Source organism: Somniosus microcephalus, chromosome 31 (assembly GCF_052327205.1).
Source record: "Somniosus microcephalus isolate GS21.2 chromosome 31, FLI_Smic_1.0, whole genome shotgun sequence".
Classification (NCBI taxonomy): domain Eukaryota; kingdom Metazoa; phylum Chordata; class Chondrichthyes; order Squaliformes; family Somniosidae; genus Somniosus; species Somniosus microcephalus.
In genome coordinates, this window is record NC_141017.1 from 13,596,453 (window position 1) to 13,610,198 (window position 13,746).

Consider the following 13,746-nt stretch of genomic DNA (forward strand, 5'->3'; position numbering starts at 1 on the left):
TGGGAGTGGGGGCCTTGGCTGATTTCCCTCCTCCTGAACCCAGGGGCACAGAACCCCATTGCAGTGCCCCCCCCCCCCCCCCGTAATACAAGAACATTAAAGTACTGGGGTCTTTGCACAATGAAGACCCTCTTTAATAAGGAAACGGCCGAAGATGCTGCAGCCAAGGCTTCTTCAGCAGCACCTCCCAAACCCGCGACCTCTTCCACCTAGAAGGACAAGGGCAGCAGGCGCAGGGGGAACACCGCCACCTCCAAGTTCCCCTCCAAGTCACACACCATCCTGACTTAGAAGTATATCGGCCGTTCCTTCATCGTCGCTGGGTCAAAATCCTGGAACTCCCTCCCCAACAGCACTGTGGGAGCACCTTCACCACACGGACTGCAGCGGGCCAAGGCGGCTCACCACCACCTTCTCAAGGGGCAACGAGGGATGGGCAATAAATGCCGGCCTTGCCAGCGACACCCACATCCCAGGAATGAATTTTTTTTAAAGCCGGACAGCCAGCAGGGGGCAGCCGTGATTCCAGAAACATTTTGCGTCGGTTTTGTGTGGGAAGGGGCGGGGGGGGAAGACGCACCTTCCCTTTAAACACCCATTAAAGGCAGGGCTGGGCTGAGTGCGGGATTGCAGCTATTCCGGGGTTTGTGGGGAATGCGAGTTCCCCAAAGTTGGTGCCAGTGATTCAGACACTGGAGGTGGGGGGTGAATGCAGCGCTCGCAAGAGGAACAGAGCCAGGCATCAAGCCAGAGGTGAGCTTTGAGGAAGTGCAGGGCTCAAACTTTGGAAAATTGCTCCAGGTGAATTAAAAAATTTTAACAACCTAAACTCTTTAACAGGTTCGGGGCTGCACTTCGGCTGAAGAAAGGAGCCGCGATTAATTAATAAAAATAAAAGCGACTGGGAGTTTAGAAACGTTTTGGCAGGTGTTTGGGTCAATACCTGTTAACATTGTTTTAAAAAATGAAACCAAGATTTTTTTTGTAAATCTGGAAGTGTTGAGCTGTTGTGAGAGTGTGCAGCTATTTCATCTTTTAAACATGATGTAAGCTCCGAAGACTCGAAGGAAGAACAGGTGAAGGAGGCGCTGTTAAAAGTGGTGGGACTTGCTCCTGACTCTGGTTCTGAGGAAGTTTCAATGGATCTGGGAATTGTGGTCAAGGTGTTCCAAGACTGAGAACTCTGTGTCTGGATGTGCTGCCTCCCCTGCCCCCCTCTGCTGCTGATGTGACTCTGTGTGTGTCTCTCTCCTGGACTGGAGCAGTGCAAGGACATGGATGGGAACCTGGTGAAGACTCCCAGTGCCGATCGGCCGTCTCCGGAGGCTTGGGAGCCGCGGGCTCACTCCCCCGGCCCAGGAACCTCGCAGCTGACGGAGTCGGTCAAGGAATTCGCAGATACTCTGGGTCAGTTTAAGGACGCTCTACTCATTGAAGGTAGGTGGCTGCAGCTTTCAACCCCTGCTGTCTCACACTCAGTCAAACTGCAGCACTTTCAATGAGGTGTAACATCGAGCGTGAAACTTGGCTACTGTGTCCATTTCAACTGCGAAACACATCCAACAGAATAGTGATAGATTCTGTCGTTCCATATTTTGGGTTGTGATATGAAGAGGTACTGATGTACTGGTGGGTACAGGTCTGTCATGGTATAACACTACGGTATAGTACTGGTGGACACAGGTTATACAGTGACAGACCTGTACCCCACCGGTACTGTACCCCAGTTGTTATACAGTGACAGACCTGTACCCACCAGTACTGTACCCCAGTGTTATACAGTGACAGACCTGTGCCCACCAGTACTGTACCGCAGTGTTAGTGACAGACCTGTCCCACCAATACTGTACCCAGCGTTACAGTGACGGACCTGTGCCCACCAGTACTGTACCGCAGTGTTATACAGTGACAGACCCGTACCCACCAGTACTGTACCCCAGTGTTATACAGTGACAGACCTGTGCCCACCAGTACTGTACCCCAGTGTTAGTGACAGACCTGTCCCACCAATACTGTACCCCCAGTGTTACAGTGACGGACCTGTGCCCAACCAGTACTGTAAACCGGGGTTATACACTGACAGACCTGTACCCACCAGTACTGTACCTGTGTTATACACTGACAGACCTGTACCCACCAGTACTGTACCCCAGTGTTATAAAGTGACAGACCTGTACCCACCAGTACTGTAACCCCAGTGTTATACAGTGACAGACCTGTACCCACCTGTACTGTACCCCCAGTGTTGACCAGCGACAGACTTGTACCAAACCAATACTGTACCCCAGTTTTATACAGTAACAGACCTGTAACCACCAGTACTGTACCCCCAGTGTTATACAGTGACAGACCTGTACCCACCAGTACTGTACCCCAGTGTTATACAGTGACAGACCTGTGCCCACCAGTACTGTACCCCAATGTGAAACACTGACAGACCTGTACCCACCAGTACTGTACCCCAGTGTTATACAGTAACAGACCTGTACCGACCAGTACTGTACCCCAGTGTTATACAGTGACAGACCAGTGCCCTCCAGTACCGTACTCCAGTGCTTACAGTGATAAACCAGTAACCATTAGTACTGTAACCCAGTGTTGTACAGTGACAGACCTGTACCCACCCTGTACAGGACCCCAGTGTTACAGTGAGAGACCTGTACCCACCTGTACTGTACCCCATGTGTTATACAGTGACAGACCTGTGCCCACCAGTACTGTACCCCAGTGTTTATCAGTGACAGACCTGTACCCACCTGTACTGTACCCCAGTGTTGACCAGCGACAGACTTGTACCAACCAATACTGTACCCCAGTTTTATACAGTAACAGACCTGTAACCACCAGTACTGTACCCCAGTGTTATACAGTGACAGACCTGTACCCACCAGTACTGTACCCCAGTGTTATACAGTGACAGACCTGTGCCCACCAGTACTGTACCCCAATGTGAAACACTGACAGACCTGTGCCCACCAGTACTGTACCCCAATGTGAAACACTGACAGACCTCTGTACCCACCAGTACTGTACCCCAGTGTTATACAGTAAACAGACCTGTAACCGACCAGGTACTGTACCCCAGTGTTATACAGTGACAGACCAGTGCCCACCAGTACCGTACTCCCAGTGTTTATACAGTGATAAACCAGTAACCATTAGTACTGTAACCCAGTGTTGTACAGTGACAGACCTGTACCCACCTGTACAGGACCCCAGTGTTACAGTGAGAGAGACCTGTACCCCACCTGTACTGTACCCCAGTGTTATACAGTGACAGACCAGTGCCCACCAGTACCGTGCTCCAGTGTTATACAGTGACAGACCTGTACCCACCAGTACTGTACCCCAGTTTTATACAGTAACAGACCTGTAACCACCAGTACTGTACCCCAGTGTTATACAGTGACAGACCTGTACCCACCAGTACTGTATCCGTGTTATGCAAGTGACAGACCTGTACCCACCTGTACTGCACCCCAGTGTTATGCAGTGACAGACCTGTACCCACCAGTACTGCACCCCAGTGTTATACAGTGACAGACCTGTACCCACCAGTACTGTACCCCAGTGTTATACAGTGACAGACCTGTACCCACCAGTACTGTACCACACAGTGTTATATAGTAACAGACCTGTACCCACCAAGTACTATACCCCAAGTGTTATACAGTGACAGAACCTGTACCCACCAGTACTGTACCACAGTGTTATATAGTAACAGACCTGTACCCACCAGTACTGTACCACAGTGTTATATAGTAACAGACCTGTACCCACCAGTACTATACCCCCAGTGTTATACAGTGACAGACCTGTACCCACCAGTACTGTACCACAGTGTTATATAGTAACAGACCTGTACCCCACCAGTACTGTACCCGAGTGTTATACAGTAACAGACCTGTACCCACCAGTACTGTACCCCAGTGTTTATACAGTAACAGACCTGTACCTACCTGTACTGTACCCCAGTGTTACAGTGACAGAACTGTCCCAACCAGTACTGTTCCCCAGTGTTACAGTGACAGACCTGTGCTCACCAGTACTGCACCACAGTGTTATACAGTGGCAGATCAGTACCCACCATTACTGTACCCCAGTGTTAATGACAGAGCCGTACCCACCAGTACTGTACCCCCAGTATTATACAGTGACAGACCTGTACCCTGCAGTACTGTACCCCAGTGTATTACAGTGACAGACCCGTATCCACCAGTACTCTACCCCAGTGTTATACAGTGACAGACATGTGCCCACCAGCACTGTATCCCAGTGCTATGCAGTGGACAGACCCGTGCCCTCCAGCACTGTACCGCATTGTTATAAGGTGACAGACCTGTAGCCACCTGTACTGTACCCCAGTGTTGTCCAGTGACAAACCTGTACCCAGCAGTACTGCACCCCAATGTAATACAGTAACAGACCTGTAACCACCAGTACTGTACCTGTGTTATACAGTAACAGACCTGTACCCACCAGTGTTGTACCCCAGTGTTATAAAGTGACAGACCTGTGCCCACCAGTAAAGTACCCCAGTGCTATACAGTGACAGACCCATAACCACCAGTACTGTACCCCAATGTGAAAACAGTGACAGACCTGTACCCACCAGTACTGTACCCAATGTATATACAGTGACAGACCTGTACCCACCTGTACTGTACCCCAGTGTTGACCAGCGACAGACTTGTACCAACCAATACTGTACCCCAGTTTTATACAGTAACAGACCTGTAACCACCAGTACAGTACCACAGTGTTATACAGTGACAGACCTGTACCCACCAGTACTGTACCCCGGTGTTATACAGTGACAGACCTGTGCCCCACCAGTACTGTACCCCAATGTGAAACACTGACAGACCTGTGCCCCACCAGTACTGTACCCCAATGTGAAACACTGACAGACCTGTACCCACCAGTACTGTACCCGTGTTATACAGTAACAGACCTGTACCCACCAGTACTGTACCCCAGTGTTATACAGTGACAGACCAGTGCCCCACCAGTACCGTACTCCAGTGTTATACAGTGATAAACCAGTAACCATTAGTACTGTAACCCAGTGTTGTACAGTGACAGACCTGTACCCACCTGTACAGGACCCCAGTGTTACAGTGACAGACCTGTACCCACCAGGTACTGTACCCCAGTGTTATACAGTGACAGACCAGTGCCCACCAGTACCGTGCTCCAGTGTTATACAGTGACAGACCTGTACCCACCAGTACTGTACCCCAGTGTTATACAGTGACAGACCTGTGCCCACCAGTACTGTACCCCAGTGTTAGTGACAGACCTGTCCCACCAATACTGTACCCCAGTGTTACAGTGACGGACCTGTGCCCAACCAGTACTGTAAACCGGGGTTATACACTGAACAGACCTGTACCCACCAGTACTGTACCCCAGTGTTATAAAGTGACAGACCTGTACCCACCAGTACTGTACCCCAGTGTTTTATACAGTGACAGACCTGTACCCACCTGTACTGTACCCCAGTGTTACAGTGAGAGACCTGTACCCACCGGTACTGTACCCCAATGTTATACAGTAACAGACCCGTACCCACCAGTACTGCACCCCAATGTTATACAGTAACAGACCCGTACCCACCAGTACTGTACCCCAGTGTTATACAGTGACAGACCTGTATCCACCAGTACTGTACCCCCAGTGTTATACAGTAACAGAACTGTACCCCACCAGTACTGTACCCCAGTGTTATACAGTAACAGAACTGTACCCACCAGTACTGTACCCCCAGTGTTATACAGTGACAGACCTGTACCTACCTGTACTGTACCCCAGTGTTACAGTGACAGAACTGTCCCAACCAGTACTGTTCCCCAGTTGTTACAGTGACAGGACCTGTGCTCACCAGTACTGCACCACAGTGTTATACAGTGACAGATCAGTACCCACCATTACTGTACCCCAGTGTTAGTGACAGAGCCGTACCCACCAGTACTGTACCCCAGTATTATACAGTGACAGACCTGTACCCACCAGTACTGTACCCCAGTGTTATACAGTGACAGACCTGTACCCACCAGTACTGTACCCCAGTGTATTACAGTGACAGACCCGTATCCACCAGTACTCTACGCCAGTGTTATACAGTGACAGACATGTGCCCACCAGCACTGTACCCCAGTGCTATGCACTGACAGACCCGTGCCCACCAGCACTGTACCGCAGTGTTATAAGGTGACAGACCTGTAGCCACCTGTACTGTACCCCAGTGTTATAAAGTGACAGACCTGTGCCCACCAGTAAAGTACCCCAGTGCTATACAGTGACAGACCCATAACCACCAGTACTGTACCCCAATGTGAAACAGTGACAGACCTGTACCCACCAGTACTGTACCCAGTGTTATACAGTGACAGACCTGTGCCCACCAGTACTGTACCCCAATGTGAAACAGTGACAGACCTGTGCCCACCAGTACTGTACCCCAGTGTTATACAGTGACAGACCAGTACCTACCAGTACTGAACCCCAGTGTTGGGTACAGCGCTGGTGGGTCTGTCACTGTGTTATGCAGTGACTGACCGGTACCCACCAGTACTACACCCAATTGTTATACATTAGCAGACCTGTACCCCCAGTACTGTACCCCAGTGTTACACAGTGAGAGACCTGTGCCCACCAGTACAATACCCAGTGTGACACAGTGACAGACCTGTACCCACCAGTACTGTACCCGTGTTATACAGTAACAGACCTGTACCCACCAGTACTGCATCCCAGTGCTATACAGTGACAGACCCATACACAAAGCTGGGTGGGCGCGTGTGCTGTGAGGAAGATGCAGAGAAACTCCAGTACGATTTGGACATTTTGGGTTATTTGGCAGATGTATGGCAAATGCAGTATAATGTGGATAAATGTGAGGTTATCCACTTCGGTGGCAAAAACAGGAAGACAGATTATTATCTGATCGGCAATAGATTGGGAAAGGGGAAGTGCAACGAGACCTGGGTGTCCTTGTGCACCAGTCGCTGAAGGTAAGCATGCAGTTACAGCAGACGGTTAAGAAGGCAAATGGTATGTTGGCCTACATAGCGAGAGGATTCGGGTGCAGGATTGAGGATGTCTTGCTGCAGTTGTACAGGGCCTTGGTGAGACCACATCTTGAGTATTGTGTGCAGTTTTGGTCGCCTTATCTGAGGAGGGATGTTCTTGCCATGGAGAGAGTGCAGCGAAGATTCACCAGACTGATACCTGGGATGGCAGGAATGACGTATGAGGAGAGATTGGGTCAATTGGGCTTATATTCACTAGAGTTTAGAAGAATGAGAGGGGATCTCATTAAAACTTATAAAATTCTAACAGGGCTAGACAGACTAGATGCAGGAAGGATGTTCCCGATGGCAGGGAGCCCAGAACCAGGGGGTCGCAGTCTAAGGATAAGGGGTAAGCCATTTAGGACAGAGATGAGGAGGAATTTCTTCACCCAGAGAGTGGTGAACCTGTGGAATTCTCTGCCACACAGGGCAGTTGAGGCCAATTCATTAAATATAGCCAAGAAGGAGTTGGATATATTTCTTGAGGCTAAAGGCATCAAGGGATATGGGGAGAAAGCAGGGACAGGGTACTGAATTTGAATGTTCAGCCATGATCTGTAAGTGGCGGAGCAGGCTTGAGGGCCCAAATGGCCTACTCCTGCTCCTATCTTCTATGTTTCTATGTTACCCACCAGTACTATACCCCAGTGTTATAAGGTGACAGACCTGTGCCCACCAGTTCTGTACCCCAATGTGAAACACTGGCAGACCTGTACCCGCCAGTGCTGTACCCAAGTGTTATACAGTGACAGACCTGTACCCACCTGTACAGGACCCCAGTGTTATACTGTGACAGACCTGTTTCCCCCCAGTACTGTACCCCAGGGTTATACAGGGACAGACTGTACCCACCAGTACTGTACCCCAGTGTTACACAGTGACAGAACTGTGCCCACCAGTACTGTACCCCAATGTGAAACACTGGCAGACCTGTACCCACCAGTACTGTCCCTCAGTGTTATACAGTGACAGACCTGTACCCACCAGTACTGTACCCCAGTGTTATACAGTAACAGACCTGTACCCACCAGTACTGTACCCCAGTGTTATACAGTGACAGACCAGTGCCCACCAGTACCGTACTCCAGTGTTATACAGTGATAAACCAGTAACCATTAGTACTGTAACCCAGTGTTGTACAGTGACAGACCTGTACCCACCTGTACAGGACCCCAGTGTTGACCAGCAACAGACCTGTACCAACCAATACTGTACCCCAGTTTTATACAGTGACAGGCCTGTACCCACCAGTACTGTACCCCAGTGTTATACACTGACAGACCTGTATCCACCAGTACTGTATCCCAGTGTTATACAGTGACAGACCTGTACCCTCCAGTACTGTACCACAGTGTTATATAGTAACAGACCTGTACCTACCTGTACTGTACCCCAGTGTTACAGTGACAGAACTGTCCCAACCAGTACTGTTCCCCAGTGTTACAGTGACAGACCTGTGCTCACCAGTACTGCACCACAGTGTTATACAGTGACAGATCAGTACCCACCATTACTGTACCCCAGTGTTAGTGACAGAGCCGTACCCACCAGTACTGTACCCCAGTATTATACAGTGACAGACCTGTACCCCGCAGTACTGTACCCCAGTGTTATACAGTGACAGACCTGTACCCACCAGTACTGTACCCCAGTGTTATACAGTGACAGACCTGTGCCCACCAGTACTGTACCCCAGTGTTATACAGTGACAGACCTGTACCCACCAGTACTGTACCCCAGTGTATTACAGTGACAGACCCGTATCCACCAGTACTCTACCCCAGTGTTATACAGTGACAGACATGTGCCCACCAGCGCTGTACCCCAGTGCTATGCAGTGACAGACCCGTGCCCACCAGCACTGTACCGCAGTGTTATAAGGTGACAGACCTGTAGCCACCTGTACTGTACCCCAGTGTTGTCCAGTGACAAACCTGTACCCAGCAGTACTGCACCCCAATGTAATACAGTAACAGACCTGTACCCACCAGTAATGTACCCCAGTGTTATACAGTGACAGACCTGTACCCACCAGTACTGTACCCCAGTGTTATAAAGTGACAGACCTGTGCCCACCAGTAAAGTACCCCAGTGCTATACAGTGACAGACCCATAACCACCAGTACTGTACCCCAATGTGAAACAGTGACAGACCTGTACCCACCAGTACTGTACCCAGTGTTATACAGTGACAGACCAGTACCTACCAGTACTGAACCCCAGTGTTAGTGACAGACCCACCAGTAATGCACCCGTGTTATGCAGTGGCTGACCTGTACCCACCAGTACTACACCCAATTGTTATACATTAGCAGACCTGTACCCACCAGTACTGTACCCCAGTGTTACACAGTGACAGACCTGTGCCCACCAGTACAATACCCAGTGTGATACAGTGACAGACCTGTACCCACCAGTACTGTACCCGTGTTATACAGTAACAGACCTGTACCCACCAGTACTGCATCCCAGTGCTATACAGTGACAGACCCATACACAAAGCTGGGTGGGCGCGTGTGCTGTGAGGAGGATGCAGAGAAACTCCAGTACGATTTGGACATTTTGGGTTATTTGGCAGATGTATGGCAAATGCAGTATAATGTGGATAAATGCAAGGTTATCCACTTCGGTGGCAAAAACAGGAAGACAGATTATTACCTGATCGGCAATAGGTTGGGAAAGGGGAAGTGCAACAAGACCTGGGTGTCCTTGTCCACCAGTCGCTGAAGGTAAGCATGCAGTTACAGCAGGCGGTTAAGAAGGCAAATAGTATGTTGGCCTACATAGCGAGAGGATTCGGGTACAGAAGTAAGGATGTCTTGCTGCAGTTGTACAGGGCCTTGGTGAGACCACATCTTGAGTATTGTGTGCAGTTTTGGTCGCCTTATCTGAGGAGGGATGTTCTTGCCATGGAGAGAGTGCAGCGAAGATTCACCAGACTGATACCTGGGATGGCAGGAATGACGTATGAGGAGAGATTGGGTCGATTGGGCTTATACTCGCTGGAGTTTAGAAGAATGAGAGGGGATCTCATTAAAACTTATAAAATTCTAACAGGACTGGACAGACTAGATGCAGGAAGGATGTTCCCGATGGCGGGGAGTCCAGAACCAGGGGTCACAGTCTAAGGATAAGGGGTAAGTCATTTAGGACAGAGATGAGTAGGAATTTCTTCACCCAGAGAGTGGTGAACCTGTGGAATTCTCTGCCACACGGGGCAGTTGAGGCCAATTCATTAAATATAGCCAAGAAGGAGTTGGATATATTTCTTGAGGCTAAAGGGATCAAGGGATATGGGGAGAAAGCAGAGACAGGGTACTGAATTTGGATGTTCAGCCATGATCTGTAAATGGCGGAGCAGGCTCGAGGGCCCAAATGGCCTACTCCTGCTCCTATCTTCTATGTTTCTATGTTACCCACCAGTACTATACCCCAGTGTTATAAGGTGACAGACCTGTGCCCACCAGTACGGTACCCCAATGTGAAACACTGGCAGACCTGTACCTGCCAGTGCTGTACCCAAGTGTTATACAGTGACAGACCTGTACCCACCTGTACAGGACCCCAGTGTTATACTGTGACAGACCTGTTCCCACCAGTACTGTACCCCAGGGTTATACAGGGACAGACTGTACCCACAAGTACTGTACCCCAATGTGAAACACTGGCAGACATGTACCCGCCAGTACTGTACCCTAGTGTTATACAGTGACAGACCTGTACCCACCTGTACAGGACCCCAGTGTTATACTGTGACAGACCTGTTCCCACCAGTAATGTACCCCAGGGTTATACAGGGACAGACTGTACCCACCAGTACTGTACCCCAGTGTTACACAGTGACAGACCTGTGCCCACCAGTACTGTACCCCAATGTGAAACACTGGCAGACCTGTACCCACCAGTACTGTACCTCAGTGTTATACAGTGACAGACCTGTACCCACCTGTACAGAACTCCCAGTGTTGGACCAGTGTTATACAGTGACAGACCTGTACCCACCTGTACTGTACCTGTGTTGTACAGTGACAGACATGTACCCACCAGTACTGTACCCCAGTGTTATAGTGACAGACCTGTACCCACCAGTTCTGTACCCCAGTGATATACAGTGACAAACCAGTAACCATTAGTAGTGTATCCCAGTTTTGTAATGACAGACCTGTACCCACCAGTACTGTACCCCAGTATTATACAGTGACAGACCTGTACCCCGCAGTACTGTACCCCAGTGTTATACAGTGACAAACCTGTACCCACCAGTACTGTACCCATGTTATACAGTGACAGACCTGTACCCACCAGTACTGTACCCATGTTATACAGTGACAGACCTGTACCCACCAGTACTGTTATACTGTAAAAAACCTGTGCCCACCAGTACTGTACACCAACGTGAAACAGTGACAGACCTGTACCCACCAGTACTGTACCCCAGTGTTATACAGTGACAGATGTGTGCCCACCAGTACTGTACCCCAGTGTTATACGGTGACAGACCTGTACCCACCTGTACAGGACCCCAGCGTTTCAATGACAGACCTTTACCCACCAGTACTGTGCCCCAGTGTTGTACAGTGACAGACCTGTACCCACCTGTACAGGACCCCAGAGTTAGTGTGATAGACCTGTACCCACCAATACTGTACCCCGATGTAATACAGTAACATACCTGTAACCACCAGTACTGTACCCCAGTGTTATACAGTGACAGACACGTACCCACTAGTACTGTACCCAAGTGTTATACACTGACACAGCAGTACCAACCAGTACTGTATCCATGTTATGCAGTGACAGACCGGTACCCACCAACACTATACCCCAGTGTTATACAGTGACAGACCTGTACCCACTAGTACTGTAACCCAGTGTTATACAGTGACAGACCTGTACCTTCCAGTACTATAACCCAGTGTTATACAGTGACAGACCTGTACCCACCAGTACCGCACGCCAGTGTTCTACAGTAACAGATCTGTACCCACCAGTACTGTACCCAGTGTTATACAGTGACAGACCTGTACCCACCAGTACTCTACCCGTTTTACACAGTGACATACCTGTACCAAGCAGTACTCTACCCCAGTGTTATACAGTGACAGACTTGTGCCCACCTGTACTGTACCCCAGTGTTATACAGTGACAGACCTGTGCCCACCAGTACTGTACACCAATGTGAAACAGTGACAGCCCTGTACCCCAGTGTTATACAGTGACAGACCTGTGCCCACCAGTACTGTAACCCAGTGTTACACAGTGACAGACCTGTACCCACCAGTACTATAACCCAGTGTTATACAGTAACAGACCTGTACCCACCAGTACTGTACCCCAGTGTTATACAGTGACAGGTCTGTACCCACCAGTACTGTACCCCAGTGTTACAGTGACAGACCTGTACCCACCTGTACTGAACCCCAGTGTTAAGGTGACAGACATGTACCCACCAGTACTGTACCACAGTGTTATACAGTGACAGACTGTACCCACCAGTACTGTACCCAGTGTTATGCAGTGACAGACTTGTGCCCACCAGTACTGTACCACAGTGTTATACAGTGACAGACTGTACCCACCAGTACTGTACCCCAGTGTTATACAGTGACAGACCAGTACCCATTAGTACTGTACCACAGTGTTATACTGTGACAGACCAGTACACACCACTACTGTACCCCAGTGTTATGCAGTGACAGACCTGTACCCACCAGTACTGTAACCCAGTGCTAGACAGTAACAGAGCTGTATCCATCAGTACTGTACGCCAGTGTTATACAGTTACAGACCTGTACACAGCAGTACTGTACCCCAGTGTTATACAGTGACATAGCTGTATGCACCAGTACTGTACCCCAGTGTTACAGTGACAGACCTGTGCCCACCAGTACTGTACCCCAGTGCTATACAGTGATAGACCTGTACCCACCAGTACTGTACCCCAGTGTTATACACTCACAGACCTATACCCACCAATACTGTACCCCGATGTAATACAGTAACATACCTGTAACCACCAGTACTGTACCCAAGTGTTATACAGTGACAGACATGTACCCACCAGTACTGTATCCGTGTTATACAGTGAGAGACCTGTACCCAGCAGTACTGCGCCACAGTGTTATACACTGACAGACCTGCACCCACCAGTACTGTACCCCAGTGTTTTCCAGTGACAGACCTGTACCCACCAGTACCGCACCCCAGTGCTATACAGTGACAGACCTGCACCCACCAGTACTGTACCCCAGTGATACACGGTGACATACCTGTACCCAGCTGTACTGTACCCCAGTGTTTGTGACAGACCTGTACCCACAAATACTGTACCCGTGTTACCGTGACAGACCTGTACCCACCAGTACTGTACCCGTGTTACAGTAACAGACCTGTGCCCACCAGTACTGTATCCCAGTGTTATACAGTGACAGACTTGTGCCCAGCAGTACTGTACCCGTGTTATGCAGTGACAGACCAGTACCCAGCAGTACTATACCCCAGTGTGATAGTGACAGACCTGTCCCCTCCAGTACTGTACCCCAGTGTTACAGTGACAGATCTGTACACACCACTACTATACCCCAGTGATATACAGTAACAGATCTGTACACACCACTACTATACCCCAGTGATATACAGTAACAGAGCTGTACCCACCAGTACTGTACCC

General features: G+C 49.7%; 1 protein-coding gene across 2 annotated transcripts in view; it reads left to right on the top strand.

Moving 5' to 3' along the window:
- The first annotated feature begins 637 nt into the window (after window positions 1-637).
- The window catches only part of gmip (GEM interacting protein), a 146,624-nt gene continuing 133,515 nt past the window's right edge, over window positions 638-13,746 (top strand). For both annotated transcript variants that reach the window (XM_085971542.1, XM_085971543.1), the window contains exon 1: window positions 638-1,437. In XM_085971542.1, coding sequence (XP_085827668.1) covers window positions 1,275-1,437 — 163 coding nt within the window. In that variant the 5' untranslated portion in view covers window positions 638-1,274. The remainder of the gene's footprint in view (window positions 1,438-13,746) is intronic.